Here is a 20,596-nt window from a genome sequence, read left to right on the forward strand (position 1 = left end):
CCCTCACCCTCAGCCCCCCTCAGCCCCAGCCTCACCCTCAGCCCCAACCCTGCGCCATTTTGTTCTTAGAGAAGATTCCTTGCTTCAGGTTTACTGCTTCAGCAAGCGGGGACGCTAAGCAGAACAGAGCTGAAAGACTGGGAGTTGGAAGAGGAAGAAGTACATCAGCAAGATCGAAGCCCAGAACCCGTGGTCTGAGACTTTGACTTCAGCTGTCCATCAGCTGGCTCTGCCCATCTGCCTGGAGCCTCTCCTTCTGGTACCCGCTGATAATGGCCCTTCTGGGTCCTCTGCAGTGACCTCATTTCCTCCATCAACCTCATTCCTCCATTAGAGATTTCTTCCTCCTTAGTCATTTTAAGATTGAATTATGTTATATGTAAGGGTGTTTTGTCTGTATGTCTGTCTGTGCATCATGTATGTACCTGGTGCTGACGGAGGCCAGGAAAGGTTGTCAGGTCCCCTGGGACCAGAGTTATAGGCGGTGGTTGTGAACCAAGTCGGTATCAGAACTGAACCTAGGTCTTCTGGAAGAACAGCAAGTGCTTTTAAACACCGAGCTATCTCTTCAGCCCCATTTTTCCTTAACCTCAAGGAGAAGAAAGAGCCAATTCTCTAATCTTCTTTGGCTACATCAGTTGACGTATGGCTCTGGCCTTGGATATCACCCTTGGAGGCAGAAATCCCTTTCTGCCCGATATAGCAAGACAGACTGAGATTGGTTGGAAACCATTTGTGAGTATCAACTTGATTTGAAACTATCAGAGTTTTTATTGAAGGCCCGGGACCTAGGATCTTATCTTTAAAAACAAGGTTCTTGCAGCGACCAGCTTCAGACAACCAGTTAGAAGGCCTGCAATAGGCAAGAGAAGGTCAGTTTGTGGTGAAATGACATTTGGGGGCCAGAATGTTTACACTGCTGTTTTGCCTTGGAGACAGAGCTGCTCAAGAGGTTAGATCTGAATCGGGGGGAAAACCGAGAGCCTGTTATGGCTGCAGCGGACAATGCTGCAGATATGACTGGAATCGTGTTTCTTCCTGAATACACACCCACCGGTGTCTTTCTCAGACAGTAGCCCTGCTCAGAGCCCCTTTTAGGTTTAGTTAGTGTTATTGGTTGGACCACTCGCCAGCTATCCTTTTGCTCTGGGTATTGAAGGGGGTCTAAGAGGTGGCCCAGGCCTGACCAGCTTCCTTTCTACCAGTCAAGCCCACATAGGCTTCGTAGTGCCTGCAAGGAGCACACTGGCATCTTTAGCATTTTCACCCTCTCAGTTCTGCTGGTTTTCAGAAGGGCTCAGGGTCTCGCTGGGCACGTGACTTACGTTGGATGCGTTGGGGACACTCCCCTCTCCTCCGCAGAGTACACACTGGTAAGAGCACAACCTCTGGACATCTCCCCCTCAGAAGTTAGGTGACCCAGTGTGAATAAAAGGTTCCTTTAAATCCCCAAAGGAGGAGGTTCTTAAAACCCTTTGGGTTCTGACTGGCCGCACATGATAAAAGCCTTTCCTCTCCCTTGGTTCTGGCCTCTCAGGCACTGACTGAAAGCAAGACCAATTCCACAAAGTTTGAAGTGAGAGTGATGGGTTTTAATTTTAGCTTCTGTAATTTTTAGATATTTGGGACAGTTTGAAAAATAAAGAGAGAGTAGAAGACTGCCCCTTTTATGAAGCTTCCTTTTAAAAATGAAAACTGTATGTGTGGAGGTGTATGTACAGGGGTATGTGCGTGAGGTGTATGCGTGTGGGTGTTTTGCCTGCACATGTGTCTATGTAGCATGTGTGCAAAGCCCACAGAAGCCAGATGAGGGTTCCGGATGTTCTGAAACTGGAGTTAAAGGTGGTTGCTAATCACTACTTGGGGATACTGGGGATTGAACCTACATCCTCTGAAAGAGCACTCAGTATTTTAAACCACTGAGCCATCTCTCCATCCCCTGGGTCAGTTTTTTCACTATTTATTTAATATATTTCACTCTGTGTCGTATCCCTCTCTATCTGAGAATCACAGTAATCCTTAGAAGAAATGCTGTACTTTCACACAAATTGTTAAAGAAGTATCGTTTGGGGACTGTCGTCACACGGAACAGAGCAAGGAGAAGATCCCTGTACTCTGTGAGCCTGGCATTCAAGTCTCTCCTGAAGCTTTTACACTTGAAGTCAATCTTTACATCAGCCAACTGACCCGTGAACTCTGGTTCCACTTCATGCACAGTGTCACCTCCCTGAACTCCCAGGTGGCATCAGTGTGTCCCTAAGTCCTTTGTTTCTGTGCCTTTAAGAAAGACAGGCAGTTGAGGAGACAACGGGCAAGGGCTTGCAATCTTTGCCCAAATGTTATCTGTAATTCTCACCAATGATTAACTGCAGGAGGGACGGGCTGCGCCTCCCAAGCTGAGGTCATCGACATGAAAGACCTGGCAGCTGGACATGTAGCTTAGTGACCCCAGGAGAAAGGACAGCACAGCCACAGAGCCCGAATCCTCAGATGTTACCCTTCACTTCCCCCAATCACCAAATTCAATACACTTAATCAAGGCCAGTGGCCTCAGTGAGGCATGGTGTAAGCCAACACAGAAATCTAAGGCAAGAGAATCGCCAGAAACTCAAAGCCCCTGTGGGCCACACATGCGTCTAGAGAATGGTATCGCCTTGGCTTTTCTTCCCACTTGCCCAAAGGTTTCTCCTCTAAATCTCCATTGGGATTCCTTAGGCCCCTCATACTTCACATTCCAGGAGTTTCCTACTTCAGTCTCCCCTTCATCCCCATCTCCCTAGCCCAGTGATGCAAACCTCATGAAGAACACAGCACTCAGGTCATGTGACTCTACTATCACCTCTCTTTGGCTGAGGAGAGTCCTTCTTCTATTCCTCAGCTCTGTCGTACCTACCTGAGCTCCTCTCTGTGGATCCTCGGAGCCACAGCAATCCACACCAGAGCACAACCCTAGGAAGTCACCCACCTGTCCTGATCCGGGCTCCTTACAATGAGGTGAAAGAAGAGGACGTGCAGGGTTGCATGGTGTTCATCTCCAAATTGCGTAATTCCTGTGCTTCAGAATGTGAGTCCATTGGGAAATAAGATCATTACAGTTGGATTATTTAAGATAGAGCAAGATGGGTGACTCACTAGTGAGTAACTGGTGTCCCTAGACCATTAAAAGTGACAGAGATGCAGGCAGGACACCAGTAAGGACAGGCCCGGGGACTGGAATATTGCATCTATAAGCCAGGGGCTAAACAATGGCATCAAGATACTACCAACTCCAAACGCTGGAAGAAGCAGGAAGGATCTGGCCCTTGGAGAGAGAATGTGGTCCTGCCAATACTCTGGTTTCAGGCTTCTGGCCTCCAGAACTGTCTTGGAGAATCCTATTTGCTATTTTATGCTCTGGGTTTTGGTACTTTGTAGAAACATCCCAAGAGGGCTAACATGGCAGTCCTGAGGTTCAAGGGCTCACAGACTGGAGAGAAATGCCAATCACACAGCTGGCTCTCCAGAATTGCTCTTATTGCACTTATTCTATGCTACCTTGTAATAAGGACTGCTGTCTCCAGCAATGTTGTGCAGCTCTTACAAGGCCCAAGAAGCTCATAAAGTTCCAGTACTCACAAGGCCCCCTCCCTAAGTTTCTATAAACAGCACATTAGGCAGGGAGCTTCTAGGGATGCCACTCTTGTGAGTCACCATCCACACTTGGATAGATCTTACAGTGATGTGCTGTCTTTGAGTTGCCCGTGCCCCTGTCAGGAACCCCTCACCTGTGTCCCTGTTTGGAACTTCTATAACACCATGGATTTCCCAAGACAGAGCAATGTGAAATGTCAGTGGTGCCGTTTTGTTCGTGGATTCCCAGGAAAAGTCACATAACACAGTGTCTAACTGAAGTGACGTTGACAGAACCAAAAATGAGTCTAGGAAGAGCTGCTGCATGGCCCCTGTTATGCATGGTGAGGCACACAATGAAGGCTGATGGATCTGCACGTGAGTTTCTGCAGGGACAACCCCAGCATGGCTGCCTTTCTTGTGCGGTACTGGGGTGGTGTGTCTCCTTGCTGTGATGGCAGTGACATGCTCCTGGTGATGAGTGGCAGGACATGCGCCAATACCAAGTGTCTGAGAGTGGAACCTGTCTTCCTCTGTGCTGTGTGGAAAGGCATGTCTGCTTGATGAGTGAGCTTTGATATGCAAGTGGAAGGCATCCTCAAATCAGCTGGGAAACTAGAAAACATATTATCATTCCTGAAGTAGCACATTTGGGACAGGACCATAATCAGACTGTGGCAGCTGTTGCTTAGTCTTTGATGTGGGCAATAAGACATGTAACTAAGGCCTGGCTGTCTTCCCAGAAAAGGCTTGCTTGTGTAAAGGCAGAATTACAACAAGAAAGAGCCACGTGGGGGATCTCCTCCACATTAGCCTCTGGTTTCAGGAACAGCGACAAAGGGGGAGAATGAGACAGAGTGTAGGCTTGCTGATTCTTACAGCTAGCAGGGTGCGAGGGAAAGAGTAAAATTAGATCCTAAAGAAGCATTTCTAGAACTCCAAAATTTGGAATTTCCAGAAATAATCAGACAGTGAGGAGGAAGAAGGAGAGTGGTAAAAGTGATAAAAGATGCCCTTCTGATCCAACTGTTAACACACAGGGGACTCTACAGTCCAGCAAGCAGACAGAGATCAAAATAATGGTCCAGTGTGGGAACTATGGTAACCAGGTAACACTCAGCATCTCGACTACTTAAATTGGGGAAAACTTTTAAATGGGAGAACTAAAGAGCCTTCTATGGTCAGGTTTATGAAGCCTTGGGAAACATGGGCAGATGAGGTCTGTCTGAGTGCTGTGGAAGCAGAGACAGTAATACAGCTACCCATCTTCCTAAGACAGAGACTATTTCTCCTGATTCAATACAAGGGAACTCAGTCCCCGAGGGACTGGCTCATATGAGAGACCAGGGACACTTGTTATGGCTGGGTGAGGTCCTTGTAAAAATTGGGGATTAGAAGCCAAGAGAAAAATGACAATCATTACTGAGAGTAGTGGCATGCAAGACACAGTATTTGATGACTCTAGGTAGGGACACGTCCACAGAAGAGAAGTGGAGTTGGTTCAGCAGGGACTATTAGAGAGGTTTAGAGGCACCGCTGAGCCCCAGGGTGGGTCACAATCTTTACGAGGTGGGGATGCTCTGGCAGGTCTGGATGGTTAAAAACAACATATAAATTAGATTCATAAAACACTAGACCAATCAAAAGGGGTGAGAGAAGAACAAGTAGACAAAGAGGTCTATCTGGCCCGCTCTCAGGCAAACATAGCTGCAACTTTATGGGACCAGAGTTTCTAAAGAAAATATTATCAAGGAGTGAAACTCAGTGCTTGTGAGCCTGGGCAGCTTTAAAGCCTGAGCAGCCTTTCCGTTGGAGGAGTAAATGACAGAGTGGTGCCGGTGGGAAAGACTGACCCCATCCTCCGGGTGCACAGTGATCCCTATCCCCAAATATGCTGTGCAAGTCTCCCCCTTTAAGAAAGCGTTCTCAATGCAGAAACTGTTCCCCTACCCCAGGGCGCTTACAGCGGTCAGGTGTAATCAACAGAGAGGTGATGTTCATTGCCCTGGTCCAAAGCCTGTCAACATCAGAGAGTAAATGGTAGCAGCAGCCATGGAAGCAGCAGCATCCTAATCCTCCCCAACATGTGCCTGTGGGTGCAATAGCGGCACAACGACTTTGGGTGGAAACAACAGCTTTTCTGTTGGGTTTAAGGTCCACTCTGCAGGAAGCAACCATGTCTGGTACTGAATCCAGAACAAAGATCCGTCATTCGGAATGTCAAAACCCCTCTGCTGTAGCTTTGTTAAACAGATGTGATAGGCCTAGTAAGCTGTTTTCTAAATGCTTGTATTTCTGCCCATAGGTAGACAATTCTGTCAGCCTTGGTCATTAAGAGAAAGTTCCTTTTTACAGTGGGTGGTGGTTATTATTATTACCTGCAGATATTATTAGCGGGCCAAACTGCTGAGAATATATGGCTCTCACCGTGGTGTAAAGTCCAATGCTCAGCCATAAAGGGAAGAAAATGATCAGACCTGTATATCGCACCGCACCCCCAAGACTCAGATAACATGTCAGAAGGAGCGGAAAGAATGTAAGAGTCAGAGGAAGGGGTCAGGAATTATAAACCGTTTTCCTCCACAATCAAGCATTGCCCACTGGAAGGAGGAAGGAGGCTCCTTAGACCTGAGAAGCTAACAGCATGCAAGGCTCAGGAAGTTCAGAAAGTTATAAGACTCTTCCCCAGGGTTAATAAACAGGAAACAACTGCCCAAGAGAAAGAGACCCTCTGCTGTGGAGCTTCAGACAGAGAGAGCCAGGGATCAGCCTTCCTGAGTTGCATTTGAGTTACTCATGTTCCTTTAAGTAACTCCTGTAAACACATTGGCTCAACCATCTAGACTTAGGCTGTCTTTGGTCTGCTATTGGTGTCCTGTCTGGGGATGAATAGATGTTTATTCTCATCTCCCCAAGAAAAAATCACCCAGCATTCAGGGAGCCGCTCTAGTGAGTTGAATGTTGGTCTTTGTGTGTATTGGTTCTTTAAAATACGTCCAGTGATTTTGTGTGCGTTCCTTTCCATTTTAATGGAACAGCATCGTGCTCTGCCTTTCAGCCTTCTTCTTCCCATGATATTGAACTCCTTTCCTGTTGGTTTCTGTGTGAACACTTTGAAGGGGACCCCATACAATGAGGAGCTCCCTCCCAGACCCCAGATTAGGCACCAACCACACCCAAACACTCATTTTCACAGAAAGATCCTTTATTAAGTGGGGAAGGAAAGTTAAAGTGGTTGTTTTCTGACTCTGGCAGATAAACAGCAGCGAATGACCTTGCAGGTGTAATTTTAAGAAGAGCAAAAGGGGCTGTGTTAAAATGGGCTAGGGTATGCTGGTATCTGGTATGTTTTGATTGGGCATGTTAATTAAATGAGCCAAAGGGAGCTTTTGATTGCTGTACATTGGTGGCCAGCCTCAGGAATGAGTCTGGCATAAGAAAGTGTCCGTATAAGGACCTTCATGGCTAGCTTAGGGATGTCATCTATACTTTACAAGTGAGACGGATCGGGGAAGGGCAAGGCCCTCAGCATCATGTTTCCCAAACCTGGGCCTGCTAGACCCCTTCACATTTTGTGTCCACAACTGCATGGAGGCTGTTGTCCTTATGATGAGCCCAGCACCTTCTAGCACCCCATCTCTATAACAACTGTGCCCTGCCCCACCTCTGGGCCTGCCAGAACCTCTACCATATGCACCACCGAGCAGAGCTGCTGACCTGCAGGGAATGCGTGCAGCATCCTTTCTGTACCAACTCCTCTCCACCACAAGCTGCCCCAGAGGCTCCTCTTCTCTGCACTTCGATGGCAACACATGGCATCCTCCAGCTCTCCAGTTTCTGCCATTAGTGGGTGTTCGCTTAGATCTCATTATTGAATGTTTTGGGTTTTTTCAAATGGCTACTATACTTAATCCTCAGCCCCTTTAGTTTCCTCTCTGTAAAGTTACCTGTGACATTCTTTGCCCAGGACTCCACAGAGATTGCCATCTCTGAGTGATTCTCAAGCATTCCTTGTGTATTCTAGATATTAGTCCATCCACTCACATTTTTAAAAACCTGCTCTGTTGGAGAAATTGTATACACAATTCACTATTTTAAAGAGTGCACACTGGTAGATTGTGATATATGACAGAGACATGCAACCCATCAGCAATTTAGAACTTTGCTCTCAGCTCAAAAAGAAGAACCCACAATTATCATATCTCACCCCATCTTTCTATCTCATCTCCAGCCATCAACAGCCAACACACTTCTAATCTGTTCTCCAGATCACCCCCCTTCCGGAGATGATGGCTTCCCTAGACAGTTCCTGCAAATAGAATCATCTAATCTGTGACCTTTTGTAAATGGCTTCTTTCATTTAACACAGTGGATTTTTTTCTTCTTTTTTTATTGATTTTATTGAGCTCTACATTTTTCTTTGCTCCCCTTCCTGCTTCTCCCCTTCAGTCCTCTCCCATGGTTCCAATTTACTCAGGAGATCTTGTCTTTTTCTGCTTCCCATGTAGATTAGACCCATGTAAGTCTCTCTTAGGGTCCTCTCTGTTATCTAGGTTCTCTGGTATTATGATTTATAGGCTGGTTTTCTTTGCTTTATTTTAAGAACCACTTATGAGTGGGTACATATGATAATTGTCTTTCTGGATCTGGATTACCTCACTCAATATGATGGTTTTTTAGCTCCATCCATTTGCCTGCAAATTTCAAGATGTCATTATTTTTCTCGGCTACATAGTACTCCATTGTAACACAGTGTTTTAATGTCTAAAAATGCTGTAGCACATATCAGTATCTCTTCCTCTCTATGGATGAATAATTGTTTATCTGTTGTAAACCATCTGAATTTCTTCTGCCTTTTGGCAATCATGACTAATGCTGCTGTTAGCATATTTGTGCACACATCTGCGTGAACATATTTTTTTTTGTCTTGAGTGCTTATCTAGCAGTGGAATGTCTAGGTCATATGGAAAGCTTGTGTTCTTCATGTCTTCCAAAATGGCTGTCTTATTTTACAACACCACCAACTATGCATAAGGGCTCAGATTTCACCCCATCCTGCCAACACTTATTAATATATCACGTTTTTCTGTTCTATGTATTTCATTGCTATTGTTGATATTTTTATCTGATTTGGCACACAGTAATTGTAGATATTATGAAATAAAAGGTGACATTTAAATACATGGATAGAATATGTAATTATCAGGAAACTGGGCATGTCTGTCATCTCAGGTTGTCATTTGTCATTTGCATTGAGAAATTCCATCACTGGAACTGAAGGATATTATGCTAACTGAAATAAGCCAGGCACAGAAATGCAAATTCTTTGTGTTCTCACTTATATATGGAAGTCCAAAAGTCCGTCACTGATCTCATAGAAGTAGAGAATAGAGTTGGGTGTGGTGGCATTTACCTTTAAGCTCAGTCCTTGGGAGGCAGAGGTAGGCAGATTTCTATTAGTCTGCGGCCAACCTGGTCTCTATAGGAAGTTCCAGGCCAGCCAGGACCACATAGTGAGAAAAACCCTGATTTTACAACAACATTAGAGAATAGTATAATGGTCAACAGAGCCTAGGGAGAGGTGGGGTGTAGAGGGGGAGTAGTTTAAAGACGCAGTTGGGTAAGTGAAATGACCTTCACTGTATGTAGTGAACTTAGCTATCTCACCCAATGGAGACAGCTTCTAATCTGCCGGTATGATCCCTTTGAAGGAAAGAGGGAGGCAATCATGCTCTCTTGTGCTTGGTGGCTGGAGATTGGACTTCTGGTGCCATTCACTCCCAGGCTGAACAGAGGACCACGGTGGCTGTTTTCCTGGTTGTATAGTGTATCCTAATAAATCTTTGTTACCCCTTTCAACTGGCTCTTATGGATTCACCTACATTATAGCACAGTGAGAAGTCAGTAGTTGGCAACAATGAGCTATTTCCAAGCAGCAGACAGGAGTTTGAAGTTGTCGTGTTATCGATATGCATGTATCTGGTGACTGAAATTGATGAGGTGTTTTCTTCAGACCGATGCCTACTCAAACACTTGCCACTTTTTAAATTAAGAATTTATTATTTGTTTTCAATTATGTGTGTGCGTGTGTGTGTGTGTGTGTTAGGGACAGTAGGTGCACATGAGCACAGATGCCTGAGGAAGCCAGAGGCTTCTGGCGCCTGGATCCAGAATTACAGGCAACCTAGAAGCTAGGAATCAAACTCAGACCCTCTCCAAGAGCAGCACTTGCTCTCAAGCACTGAGCTGTCTCTCCAGCCCCGTTTGCCCATTTCAAACTGTTGAAATGTTTGTCCTTCTCTTATTGAGTACCGAGTCCTTTGTAGACGGCATTCTCTTAGGATTGATGAACATCTCTTCCGTCACTCCCTTAGTGCCTTTGAAGTGTGTAAACGCGTGTTGCTGCGGTCCTACTTATTTGCTGTATATCAAACCAGAGGGTAAGAAGATTTGGGCTCTGTTTCCTTCTGAGAGTTCCATGCTTCTAACTTCATATTTAGGCTTTTGATCATCTCAAGTGAGCTGTGAGATAGGGGTCCAGCCCCATCCTTATGTAGGCTACTCCTCCCTCTACTTGTAACTTGTGCAAGCATCTTCTCATGCTGCTAACTGTTTTCCTCTATAAAGTACAGGGAGTAGCCTTTCCACTGTCAGGTTGTTCCTGGAACTGTCTTCTGGTCCAGCCCTCCTGAACTCTCTATGAAATTTTTGATCCCACAAAGAATTCCCGACTCTAAAGACAGAAACTTTCATTTTCACTGTCCGTCATTATTGTGGTGTTAAAGCTATTTCCACTCAAAGTCCTAGAACGTGTGTGGTTGGGGTCTGGCCAGAAGCTTCTCTTTACAGCAAATGGAAACCATGAGAGGCAGCCACACTGAACACAGTAGATCAATAGACTATGGGGAGCCCAGCCCCAGCAGGTGCATCAACATCACAGCTCCTGCATCTACAGCTCAAAGAACAGCATGGAAGAGAGGGCAGAAAGATTCTAAGAGCCGGAAAGCCAGGAAGCCTGCTGTGAAGCAGTCAGTCCTAGAAACGGCTTTGTAAACAAGATCGGAACTATGGCAATATCAGACATGCTGATGTGGAAGGGGGGATTTTCGCAGGGTCCCACCCCTAGACAAAGAACCATAGGCAACTAGTAATTACTGGGAGAGGGAAAACTATCCTCTCCCAAGGGTGAACCCTCCTTATTGGTTATCCAGTACAAAATAGTCAGCCCTGAAACCATACACACATAAACAATAAAATCGGACTCAGCAGATTGTGTTTGTTTATTTGTGCATAAATATCAATCACAAATATACACATATATAGGCATATATGTAACAATAATAATCAAAGAAAAAGAGACTATGTATGGATTTGAGAGCTGGGGGAATGAGAGGGGTTGGAGGGAGGATACCTCCTAAAAGGACCCTCTTAAAAGAAAAGATGAGGAGTAATGCAATGTAACTGTTTTGATTAAAATATATTTAAATATTTGGGTATATATACTAAAACATATATGTATCAAAGTAAATAATAACAAATAAATAAATTAAGTAAATAAATAACAAAGCTGAAAAAAAGAAATGGCTAGTAAATTTCCCCACAGCTTTTGCTCTAACAAATTAAGACATTACACAGCTTGCAAAAGAGGAAGTTGAAGACAATCCTTGCGAAAGTGGTACTGGGAAAGAAGTCACAGGGAAACAGCCCAAGGACACTTGTACTTCAGTCAGCATCACTCCAGCACCTATGGGCTATTGATCCCCAGCTGGGCTGACCCATACCTCATCTGGTCCCTCCCTGTGGGGCGGGGTCCAATATCTTCAAGAAGGCTTCTCGGGTCAGTGTCCAGGAACAAAGTCTGGGAGCTGGGGTGCGACGGAGCAGAGGGGGTGCAACAGAGCAGAGGGGGCGCAACAGAGCTGAGCACACAGGTGGATTCCGATGGGACACCAAACAGGTCAGCAGGGAAGGGGCAAAAGCAAGGTGACAAGGCACAGTGTGAGGGGTGGGGAACAGGAAGACACCGAGAGAGGAGATTTAGAAAGTTCAGGAGCACAGGATGGGCTACAGAAGGCCACTACAGGCAACTCTGGGGTGAGAGAAGAGGGCCCTTAAGAGGGTGGCTTGCAAGGGGCTGGCAGTCCTCTCATTTGAAGTTAGGAGGGTCAAAGGCTGCCAAGTTTTCCTTTGCCTCTATGAGTCTGCAGCAGGTCCCTCTCTCATACTGCCCATTTGGCTTCAGAAGAGAAGACTGTAAATGTCTTCTGCATCTCCTTCCTACTGGCTAAAGCAAAAACAGATTGGTGATAAATTGTCAAGAGGGAGACTGGCCATGAAGGGCATGGAAACACTAGGAGCACACAATGCCTCCATTAGGATTCCAGCCCCACCTTCCAGAGAGACAGTAGAAGATCAGTGGTTGGTAGAGGGTGGGCTGCAGAAAGGGAGGAATGTGGAGAGCTTGGAGAATTTGGGGAGTGGGGGGGGGTGAGACTCTTGCCTGACACCGTGGTGGCAGGTGCCCATCATTACACCTGTCAGGATCCTCTGGATGTACCATCTGCTCTGGGTATTAATGAATCAATTGTCCCTGTGGCTCGGTTGTTACACATGGAATGTGCTGGTGGGTGCTGATAGCACAGGAGGCTGGGGGAAATGGCAGGGGATATGGGACAGTGCTCTACACTTCCTGCCCAAGGTAGCTATGAAGCTAAAACACTCTCAAAACTGAAGTCTAGGATTGAGCAGTCCAGTCAGAAGACCAGTGGAATGCCTGAGCCTTCTGCTGTCAGTGACAGACATAAAGCAGCTCTTCTGTTGAGAAATGTCACTGGGAGGGGCTTCCACTGAGGCCCAGCAGTATTGAGGTTAGGATCTGGGAAATCAGAGCTCGTGACAATGACAGAAGCCAACATATGTGCCGGGGCAGAGGTCCTCCTGGGAACTCTGAACACAGCAGGGCCTGACAGACAGCCTCGCTCCAAGTACAAGGGAGTTCAGAGAGATAGACACTTAAGGATCCTAGCATCCCAGAGACCCTACCCTGAGAACATACGAAATACTTCCAGATGGCTTGGGGACAGGGTTAGAAAAAGGAAGAGGAAAAGGAAGGTCCTATCTCTATCCCCTCTCTACAATGAGGGGCCAGAGAAGGTGGACCTGGCTGTCCCTATGCTCCCCCACATAGTCTGCAGAGCTTACCACCCACAGTGTGCTGTGTGCAGACTGCATCATCAGGGGTCAGTTAAAGAAATAGGTTAGCTAGCCCTCCAGCTGTTCAGCTAGCACTCCAGGTGTTCCCGCAAGACCAGCTTTGTTCCAAATTCATTACTTTCACATCTGATTTGCATTTTTTGGACAAGTCTAGAGTGGAGCATGATGATGTTGTCATTTCCAGTTCACAGTTGAGACCGTGGATACCATAAGCAATATGGTCAAGACGATGTCATTTACCAGGACTTGAACCCACTTTGAACATCTATACGGAATTTCAAAAGGTGGCCCCTACAGGGGATTTTATTGTTGGGGAGATGACTCAAATGATAGGATTTGCCCTACAAGAGCAGGAACCTGAGTTTGAGCCACATAACACACTTGAAATTCCAGGAGTGATGTCACATGCTCGTAATCCCAATGCCAGGAAGGCGGAGACAGGACATTCCTGAAGCTTGCTTGGTGGTAAGCTGTAGCATGATTAATAAAAACCCAGGGACAGATATTGGGGTTCAACCTGAAGGTTAGAAAAGCAAAACATCCAGCCACTGGATCTTACCTCTACCTCAGTCAGAAATGGTGATCCTGACTCCAGGAATCCTCAGAATGAGACCGAGCCTCAAACCTGTCTCCTCCCGTCTTATATTCATCTCTAGTGCTGGGATTAAAGTCGTGTACCACCACCACCTGGTTTCTATAGTAAACTAGTGTGGCTACTGGGATTAAAGGTGTGTGCCACCACTGCCTTGTTAAGCATGGCTGATGAGTAGGGCTGTTTTACTCTCTAATCTTCAGGCAAGCTTTATTTATTAAAATACAAATGAAATGTCGCTACAGGAAGTCTCATGAAATGAGTGATTTCCAGGTAAAAGTCAGGGAATTTGCCTTACAAAAAAAAAAAGGACTTGAAGTTGACTTCTCCCCTACACACGCTTAAATACATAGCACATGCACACAAACAGCCTTACCCAGATACAAACACACATACACACATGAACAATTTCCTAAAAGGCAGTTGTTTTGCAATGAGTATAACCATCTATTACACCAAGTCTGTAATGTTAGAGGTTCAGTTCTTGGGTTGCTGTGGCTCATGTCCCTGGCTGAGGAAAATGTTCTCTTTCAAAATAAACTTCCAGGGATGTGTGTAGACAAGAAAGTCTGTGCTACTCTAAGAGGTAACAGAAGAGAGGAGAAATCAGTGTATGCGTGCAACGCATTCGGAACCGCGAGTGGGGACCCAGAGACCCCATCTCTGCCTTCAGTTTGATTGACAGGAGGGAGCTAGTAGGTAGGGAAGTGACAGGGCTGAGGAACAAGGTGCTGTGAGGTGCTCCGTAGAGCAAGGGCAGTATTCAAGTCGTCTCCTCCCTTCTGCTGTGTTCCAGAGCCATGAAGCTAACAAAAATGAGCCGCGTCTTCACCTGGGGAGCTGTCCTGTTGATGCTACAGATGGCAGGCACAGAACCTGCCCTGAGAACTCCTCATGACAAAGCTGGGGTATTTGCAGACCTGAGCGCCCAGGAGATAAAGGCTGTGCACAGCTTCCTGAGGAACAGGACAGAGCTGGGGCTCCAGCCATCCAAGAAAGTGACCATGGCCAAGAACTCAGTGTTTCTCATTGAGCTGCTGCTTCCCAAGAAGAAGCATGTGCTGAACTTTCTGGATAAAGGAGGAAAAAGCCCTGTTCGGGAAGCCAGGGCCATCATCTTCTTCGGTGCCCAGGAGCACCCCAACATCACTGAATTTGCTGTGGGGCCCCTGCCATTGCCGTACTACATTCGAGAACTCTCCCCCAGGCCAGGGCACCACCTGTCCTGGTCATCCAGACCCATCTCGGCGGCAGAGTACGACCTCCTCTTCCACATGCTGAGGAGAGCCATCACACCTCTGCATCAGTTTTTCCTCGACACCACTGGCTTCTCATTCCTGGACTGTGATGCCCGGTGCTTGACTTTTACTGATGTGGCCCCCCGTGGTGTGGAGTCTGGTCAGCGCAGAAGCTGGCTTATTGTGCAGCGCTATGTAGAAGGTTACTTCCTGCACCCCACGGGTCTGGAGATCCTTGTGGATCACGGGAGCACAGATGACCAGGACTGGAGAGTAGAGAAGCTCTGGTATAATGGGAAGTTTTACGACAGCCCAGAGGAACTGGCTCAGAAATATGCAAATGGAGAAGTGGACACGGTGGTCCTCGGGGACCCGCTGCCTGAGAGCACAGAGCAGCCCCCGCTCTTCTCTTCCTACAAGCGCCGAGGGGAGTTTCCCATGCCCATCAATGTCTCTGGCCCCCACATTGTTCAGCCCAATGGCCCCCGGTACAAGCTGGAGGGCCACACCGTGATCTATGGAGGCTGGAGCTTCTCTTACTGTCTCAGAACCTCTTCTGGGCTGCAGATCTTTAATGTGCTCTTTGGAGGTGAGCGCATCGCCTACGAGGTCAGTGTGCAAGAGGCTGTGGCCCTGTATGGAGGACACACACCTGCAGGCATGCAGACTAAATATATTGATGTTGGCTGGGGCCTGGGCAGTGTCACTCATGAGTTGGCCCCTGGCATTGACTGTCCGGAGACTGCTACTTTCCTGGACGCCTTCCACTATTACGACAGTGATGGCCCTGTCCGTTATCCACATGCTCTCTGCCTCTTTGAGATGCCCACAGGGGTGCCCCTTAGGCGCCACTTTAACTCAAACTTTAAAGGCGGCTTCAACTTCTACGCTGGTTTGAAGGGGTATGTGCTGGTGCTTCGGACAACATCGACAGTCTACAATTATGATTATATCTGGGATTTCATCTTCTACCCTAACGGTGTAATGGAGACCAAGATGCATGCCACTGGCTATGTCCATGCCACCTTCTACACCCCTGAGGGGCTGCGCCATGGCACTCGCTTACAAACCCACCTGCTTGGCAATATCCACACCCACCTCGTGCACTACCGTGTTGACATGGATGTGGCAGGTAGGCCTCAGTATCAGACTCTCTCAATCTCTTGGCTGTTTCTCACTGACAGACTCACTCCACGGGGATGGGTTGAGCTTCTGAGTCACATTAGGGTTATTCTTTCTGTCTGCTTCCTAGCAATATAAAGCAGCATGGGTCCCTGACAAATGGAGACAGTGAACAGTATCCTAGGGTTACCCTGTATGTGGGGTGTGCATCTGTCCTTGCCTTGGGCTGAGTGGGTTGGTATACATGGAGTGAGGAAGGGGTAAGTGTCCAGACGGGTTACAGATTCCAAAGCCTAGTGCTTTGAAATGGAGCCCAGGGCCATCTGGGACTGCTCAGTGGGTTTCGTGGATAAATGATGGCTCCACAGAAGAGTGGCAGGGATGTGACACCTGATATCGGATTTGAGAGCAGAGCAAGGCCACTGAGACCAGGTGAATAGTTTCTACCTGTTTGGCCCCACTTGACATCTGACCCATAGTATCCTAACAGTCCTGTACAAACATGGCTGCCCCACGCCAAGGTTTAGAGCACAGAAAACGTTCTGAAGGATATCCTATGCATGCACCCCATGCCATCACTGGCCTGTGACCTGACCTCTCACTCCTCTGGCTTCATCTTCCTTGTCACTGCACCCCCTTGGTGCCCCAGCACTGGACCAATGCCTGCCCTCGGCTCTGCATCTTCTCCTGCTGGCTCTGGGTGTAGTCTGGGGTGGATATCTTATGAACAGCGAGGTTTCCCTTCCAATATTGGAGTCTCACCCTCCATCTCCTCTCATGCTCCCAGGCACCAAGAACAGCTTCCAGACACTGAAGACAAAGCTGGAAAACATCACCAATCCCTGGAGCCCAAGTCACTCCGTGGTCCAACCCACACTCGAGCAGACCCAGTACTCCCGGGAGCGCCAGGCTTCATTCCGCTTTGGCCAGACTCTGCCCAAGTACCTGCTCTTTAGCAGCCCTCAAAAGAACTGTTGGGAGCACAGGCGTAGCTACCGCCTGCAGATCCACTCTATGGCTGAGCAGGTGCTGCCACCAGGCTGTCCGGAGGAGCGGGCTGTCACTTGGGCCAGGTGAGGAGACCCAGGGACAGCCAGGGGCTCCCTTCAGAGACTATGTGTGCCTGATTGTGTCTCTGTCCTCCAGGCTCTGAGTCTGTGTGTTTGTGGGCATGCCTTCTCTTGCTCTTGGGGAGGGAGAGGTGAGGGTGGTGCTCACAGGGCTCCTGACCCTTGCGTACTGATGGACATTATTGAAGACTCTCAGGAGATAGATAGTCATTCTGTAGAAGCAACAACTTGCCTGTCTTTGACCCCAAAGATGTTCCCTGGAAGGGCTCAAAGGCAGCATTAGTCCCCAGAGTCACCTGACTTCTTGTCTCTGCAGGTACCCCCTGGCTGTGACAAAGTATCGGGAGTCCGAGCGCTACAGCAGCAGTCTCTACAACCAGAATGACCCCTGGGATCCCCCTGTGGTCTTTGAGGAGTTCCTTCAGAACAATGAGAACATTGAAGAGGAGGTACTGACCCCATCCCCACCCCTGCCCACCTCAGGCCCTGTGGTCCTAGAAGTGTGATTTTTCTAGTACATGGTAAGATAGGGTCATGATAGACTCATCTGCCTCTCTGATGGGACTGAGAACATCTCAGGAAGTTTGTAGAGGCATCTTTCAAGACACAAGGCAAACTGCCCTCAGATGGCTGGTACTCCGCACTGCCCTACCCTCTGAAACCTTTGTCTCTCCCATAGGATTTGGTGGCCTGGGTGACAGTGGGCTTCCTGCACATCCCCCACTCAGAGGACATCCCCAACACAGCCACACCTGGGAACTCTGTGGGCTTCTTGATCCGGCCCTTCAACTTCTTCCCAGAAGACCCGTCCCTGGCATCTAGAGACACTGTGATAGTGTGGCCCCGGAACAAAGATGGCCACAACCATGTCCAGCGCTGGGTTCCTGAGGACAGAGACTGCTTGAGGCCGCCTCCTTTCCGCTACAATGGCACCTACAAGCCTGTGTGAAGGATCTGGTCCCAGTCTCTGCAGAATAGCCAGAGAGCCCCAAGGGACGGGCAGTAAATCCTTCCGTTTCTACCCTGTATGCTGCTTTTTAGCAGTAGGGGGAGGGCTGGCCGTGGGCTCTATTCATGTTTCAGTATCGCACCTGCCAGTGAAATCCATGACCAATGCAAAGGAAGGATGCTGAAATTCTCTAGCAGGTGGGTTGTGGCTTTTTGTTTTTGTTTTTAACATTTGAGGCTCTTATCTTCCTATCAGAAGGCTTCAGGGAAGTTGTCTTACTTCAATGAAGGGCATGCACAAGGAAATTGTTATTTGGAAATCTAATAAAATTACACCTTCATCCTTTAGACATTGGTCTGGTGTCTGGGTTTACCTCATGATCTCTTTCTAAACACATATGCTGATTTGTTGCAGTTTTGTCTATAAAATATAAAAAGCCCAAGGCCAATGGGCTAATAAAACAGATTTCAGCCTTCTCTTTACTATGAAGGAAAGAAGGCTATAATTGGCTTTATTTTTTTTGGATCTTCATAGCAACTATATTTGTAATATCCATGGGATGGAAATAACCTAGATGTCTATTAACAGATTACTGGGTAGACAAATTGTGCTGTATTCATACACTGGAATATACTCAATAAAAAAAGCATTACAAAAAGTAGATACATCTAGAAGTAATTAATTATGTTAAATGCCTTTCCCCAAAGTAGATACTGTAGTCTGATCTATTATAATAACAGATAAGCAGTACCTCACAGAGGGGGACAAGTATAATTGGCTTTAAAAACCATTTTTAGAGCACTCGGGAGAGAACGGGGTGATAAAAACCAAAAGATAAACAGATCATGTGAACTATGCACCCTCCCACCCCACCCCATGTGTGTGTGTATGTGTGTGTGTACGTGCGTGTGTGCATGTGTGTGTATGTATGTGTGTGTGCACGTGTGTGTATCTGTCTCAACAGTTGTCATACATGGACAATGCCTGTGTGCTGATCATCAAGGAGGCCTGTGAGGGCTCAGGAGATATGGGGCTGCATTCTACCTTCTCCTAAAGTTTTCTATGAATCTAAATTGTTCTAAAAAACAGAAAATTTATGGTTTCATCAACATCCCACTAAGGAGCTTTAGGTAGTCAATGGTTGCTAAGGGAACAGAAAGTCATATTCATCGATGATGTAACCACTGGTAGTTACCCTTGCTCTAGTAAATACCTCTCAACCCAATAAAATTCAGTGAGCTATAAAAGGAATGATTGATGAATGAATGAATGAATGAATGAATGAAGACAAGAGAGTAAGAGGGGATCTAGTGGGAAGGAGTTTGGCAGGAGGTTAAGAGGATAATGAGGACATTATTAGCAAAGTGTGTGTTATGTTATCTATGTATAAAATTGTGGAAGGAAATTTTTAATTTTTATGAGTAATTTACTTACATTATGTCTACCCTTCCAACTGCCCCCCCAAGTCCTCCCAGGTGCCATGCCCTATACTCTCTCTCAAATCCATGACTTCTTCTTTATTTCACAGCAGACGTTACTGGTCCTCTGATCCTTTGGGGAGTTTCCTGAGTCTCAGGTATAGGAGCCGCAGTGTGGATGTACCATTTGGAGTCAGGCAGCCACAATCACTTCCTCTCTACAGACCAGCTATGGATCTCTGGGATAGGACCCTTTTGTTTCAAGAAGAAGCTTTAAAGAGGATATAAGGATAAGTGTTTAGAAGACAGAAACCATATTGGTTTAAGAAAGTGAAGAAGTGGGTTTTCTTCTAGGGCCTATGACCTCTCTGGCCATGGTAGCTGGCTAGGTTTACAGTACCATGTGCGAATTCCCTCCTAGTGAATGGGATTTAAGTCTAATTAGACATCCGTTGACTATCCCAGAGATAAAAGTGTCGCTATTGTACCACCAGGGATAGCTTGCCATGCCAGTCATTATTGTGGTTGGTAGGCTTCTCAGTTGAATAGGATGATTGGTTGCTTTTTTCCTTGGCAGCTTGCATAACACCTTCCTATACTGAGAAAGCTGGACCTCAGAGGTGAGTCTTCCAGGCCAGTTCTAGCTCAGTTCCTCCAAGTCCTGTGTCCAAAGTGGGTGCTGTCTTCAACAATAAAGCCTTACCTTCAAGCTGCAATGGTAAAAACTTATATTGCTTTGAGGATCTCTTGGATTCCACTGATCGATACTAAAAAGAAGATTTTTCTCGGCCTAGCACTGAGGATTTTGTTAGATAGTCTTGTGGTAAACATTATCACTCTGTGTGACATAACTCCATTTAATGTGTGTGTGTTTATTTTAAACTTTATTATTTAAAATAAACACTACTTAAATAATAAAATTATTTATTTTGAAAATTTAAAAAAAGATATCACACCAAAATTAATGAGACCCAAAGACTATACAACTCAATGAGCATCTGCTAGGATAGCCATTCAGAGCAGAAGCTGTGGAGCTTCACATTGGGTTTTGTAGTTTTACTATCAAATACATTTTATACACTGTCCACTTGCAAAAAATAAGAAGTCCATGACAGAGCTAGAAATAGAAAGCAATTAGCTCTATATCATCTTTCATTACTTATGTTTATTACCTAAAGCCAATCTTTTCTTGTTCTCTTTTCTATATGTTATACTGCATCGTGTGTATATTTGTTTATATCTATCATCCATCCATCTATCTACATCATATCTATCTACCTACATATCTGTCTACATATCTATCTACCTACATATCTATCTACATATCTGTCTACCTACCTATCTATCTACCTACATATCTATCAACCTACATATCTATCTACCTA

General features: G+C 46.4%; 1 protein-coding gene across 1 annotated transcript; it reads left to right on the top strand.

Annotated features, from left to right (window-relative positions):
• The first annotated feature begins 3,034 nt into the window (after positions 1 to 3,034).
• On the top strand, positions 3,035 to 17,793 carry LOC101996366 (amiloride-sensitive amine oxidase [copper-containing]). The gene is made up of 5 exons (XM_005367400.2): positions 3,035 to 3,064; positions 14,211 to 15,784; positions 16,562 to 16,847; positions 17,161 to 17,293; positions 17,524 to 17,793. Exons 2-5 carry the CDS (start codon positions 14,215 to 14,217, stop codon positions 17,791 to 17,793), a joined length of 2,259 nt encoding a protein of 752 aa, XP_005367457.1. The 5' UTR covers positions 3,035 to 3,064; positions 14,211 to 14,214.
• The last annotated feature ends 2,803 nt before the right edge of the window (positions 17,794 to 20,596 follow it).

This window comes from Microtus ochrogaster, unplaced genomic scaffold, assembly GCF_000317375.1.
Source record: "Microtus ochrogaster isolate Prairie Vole_2 unplaced genomic scaffold, MicOch1.0 UNK18, whole genome shotgun sequence".
Taxonomy (NCBI): Eukaryota; Metazoa; Chordata; class Mammalia; order Rodentia; family Cricetidae; genus Microtus; species Microtus ochrogaster.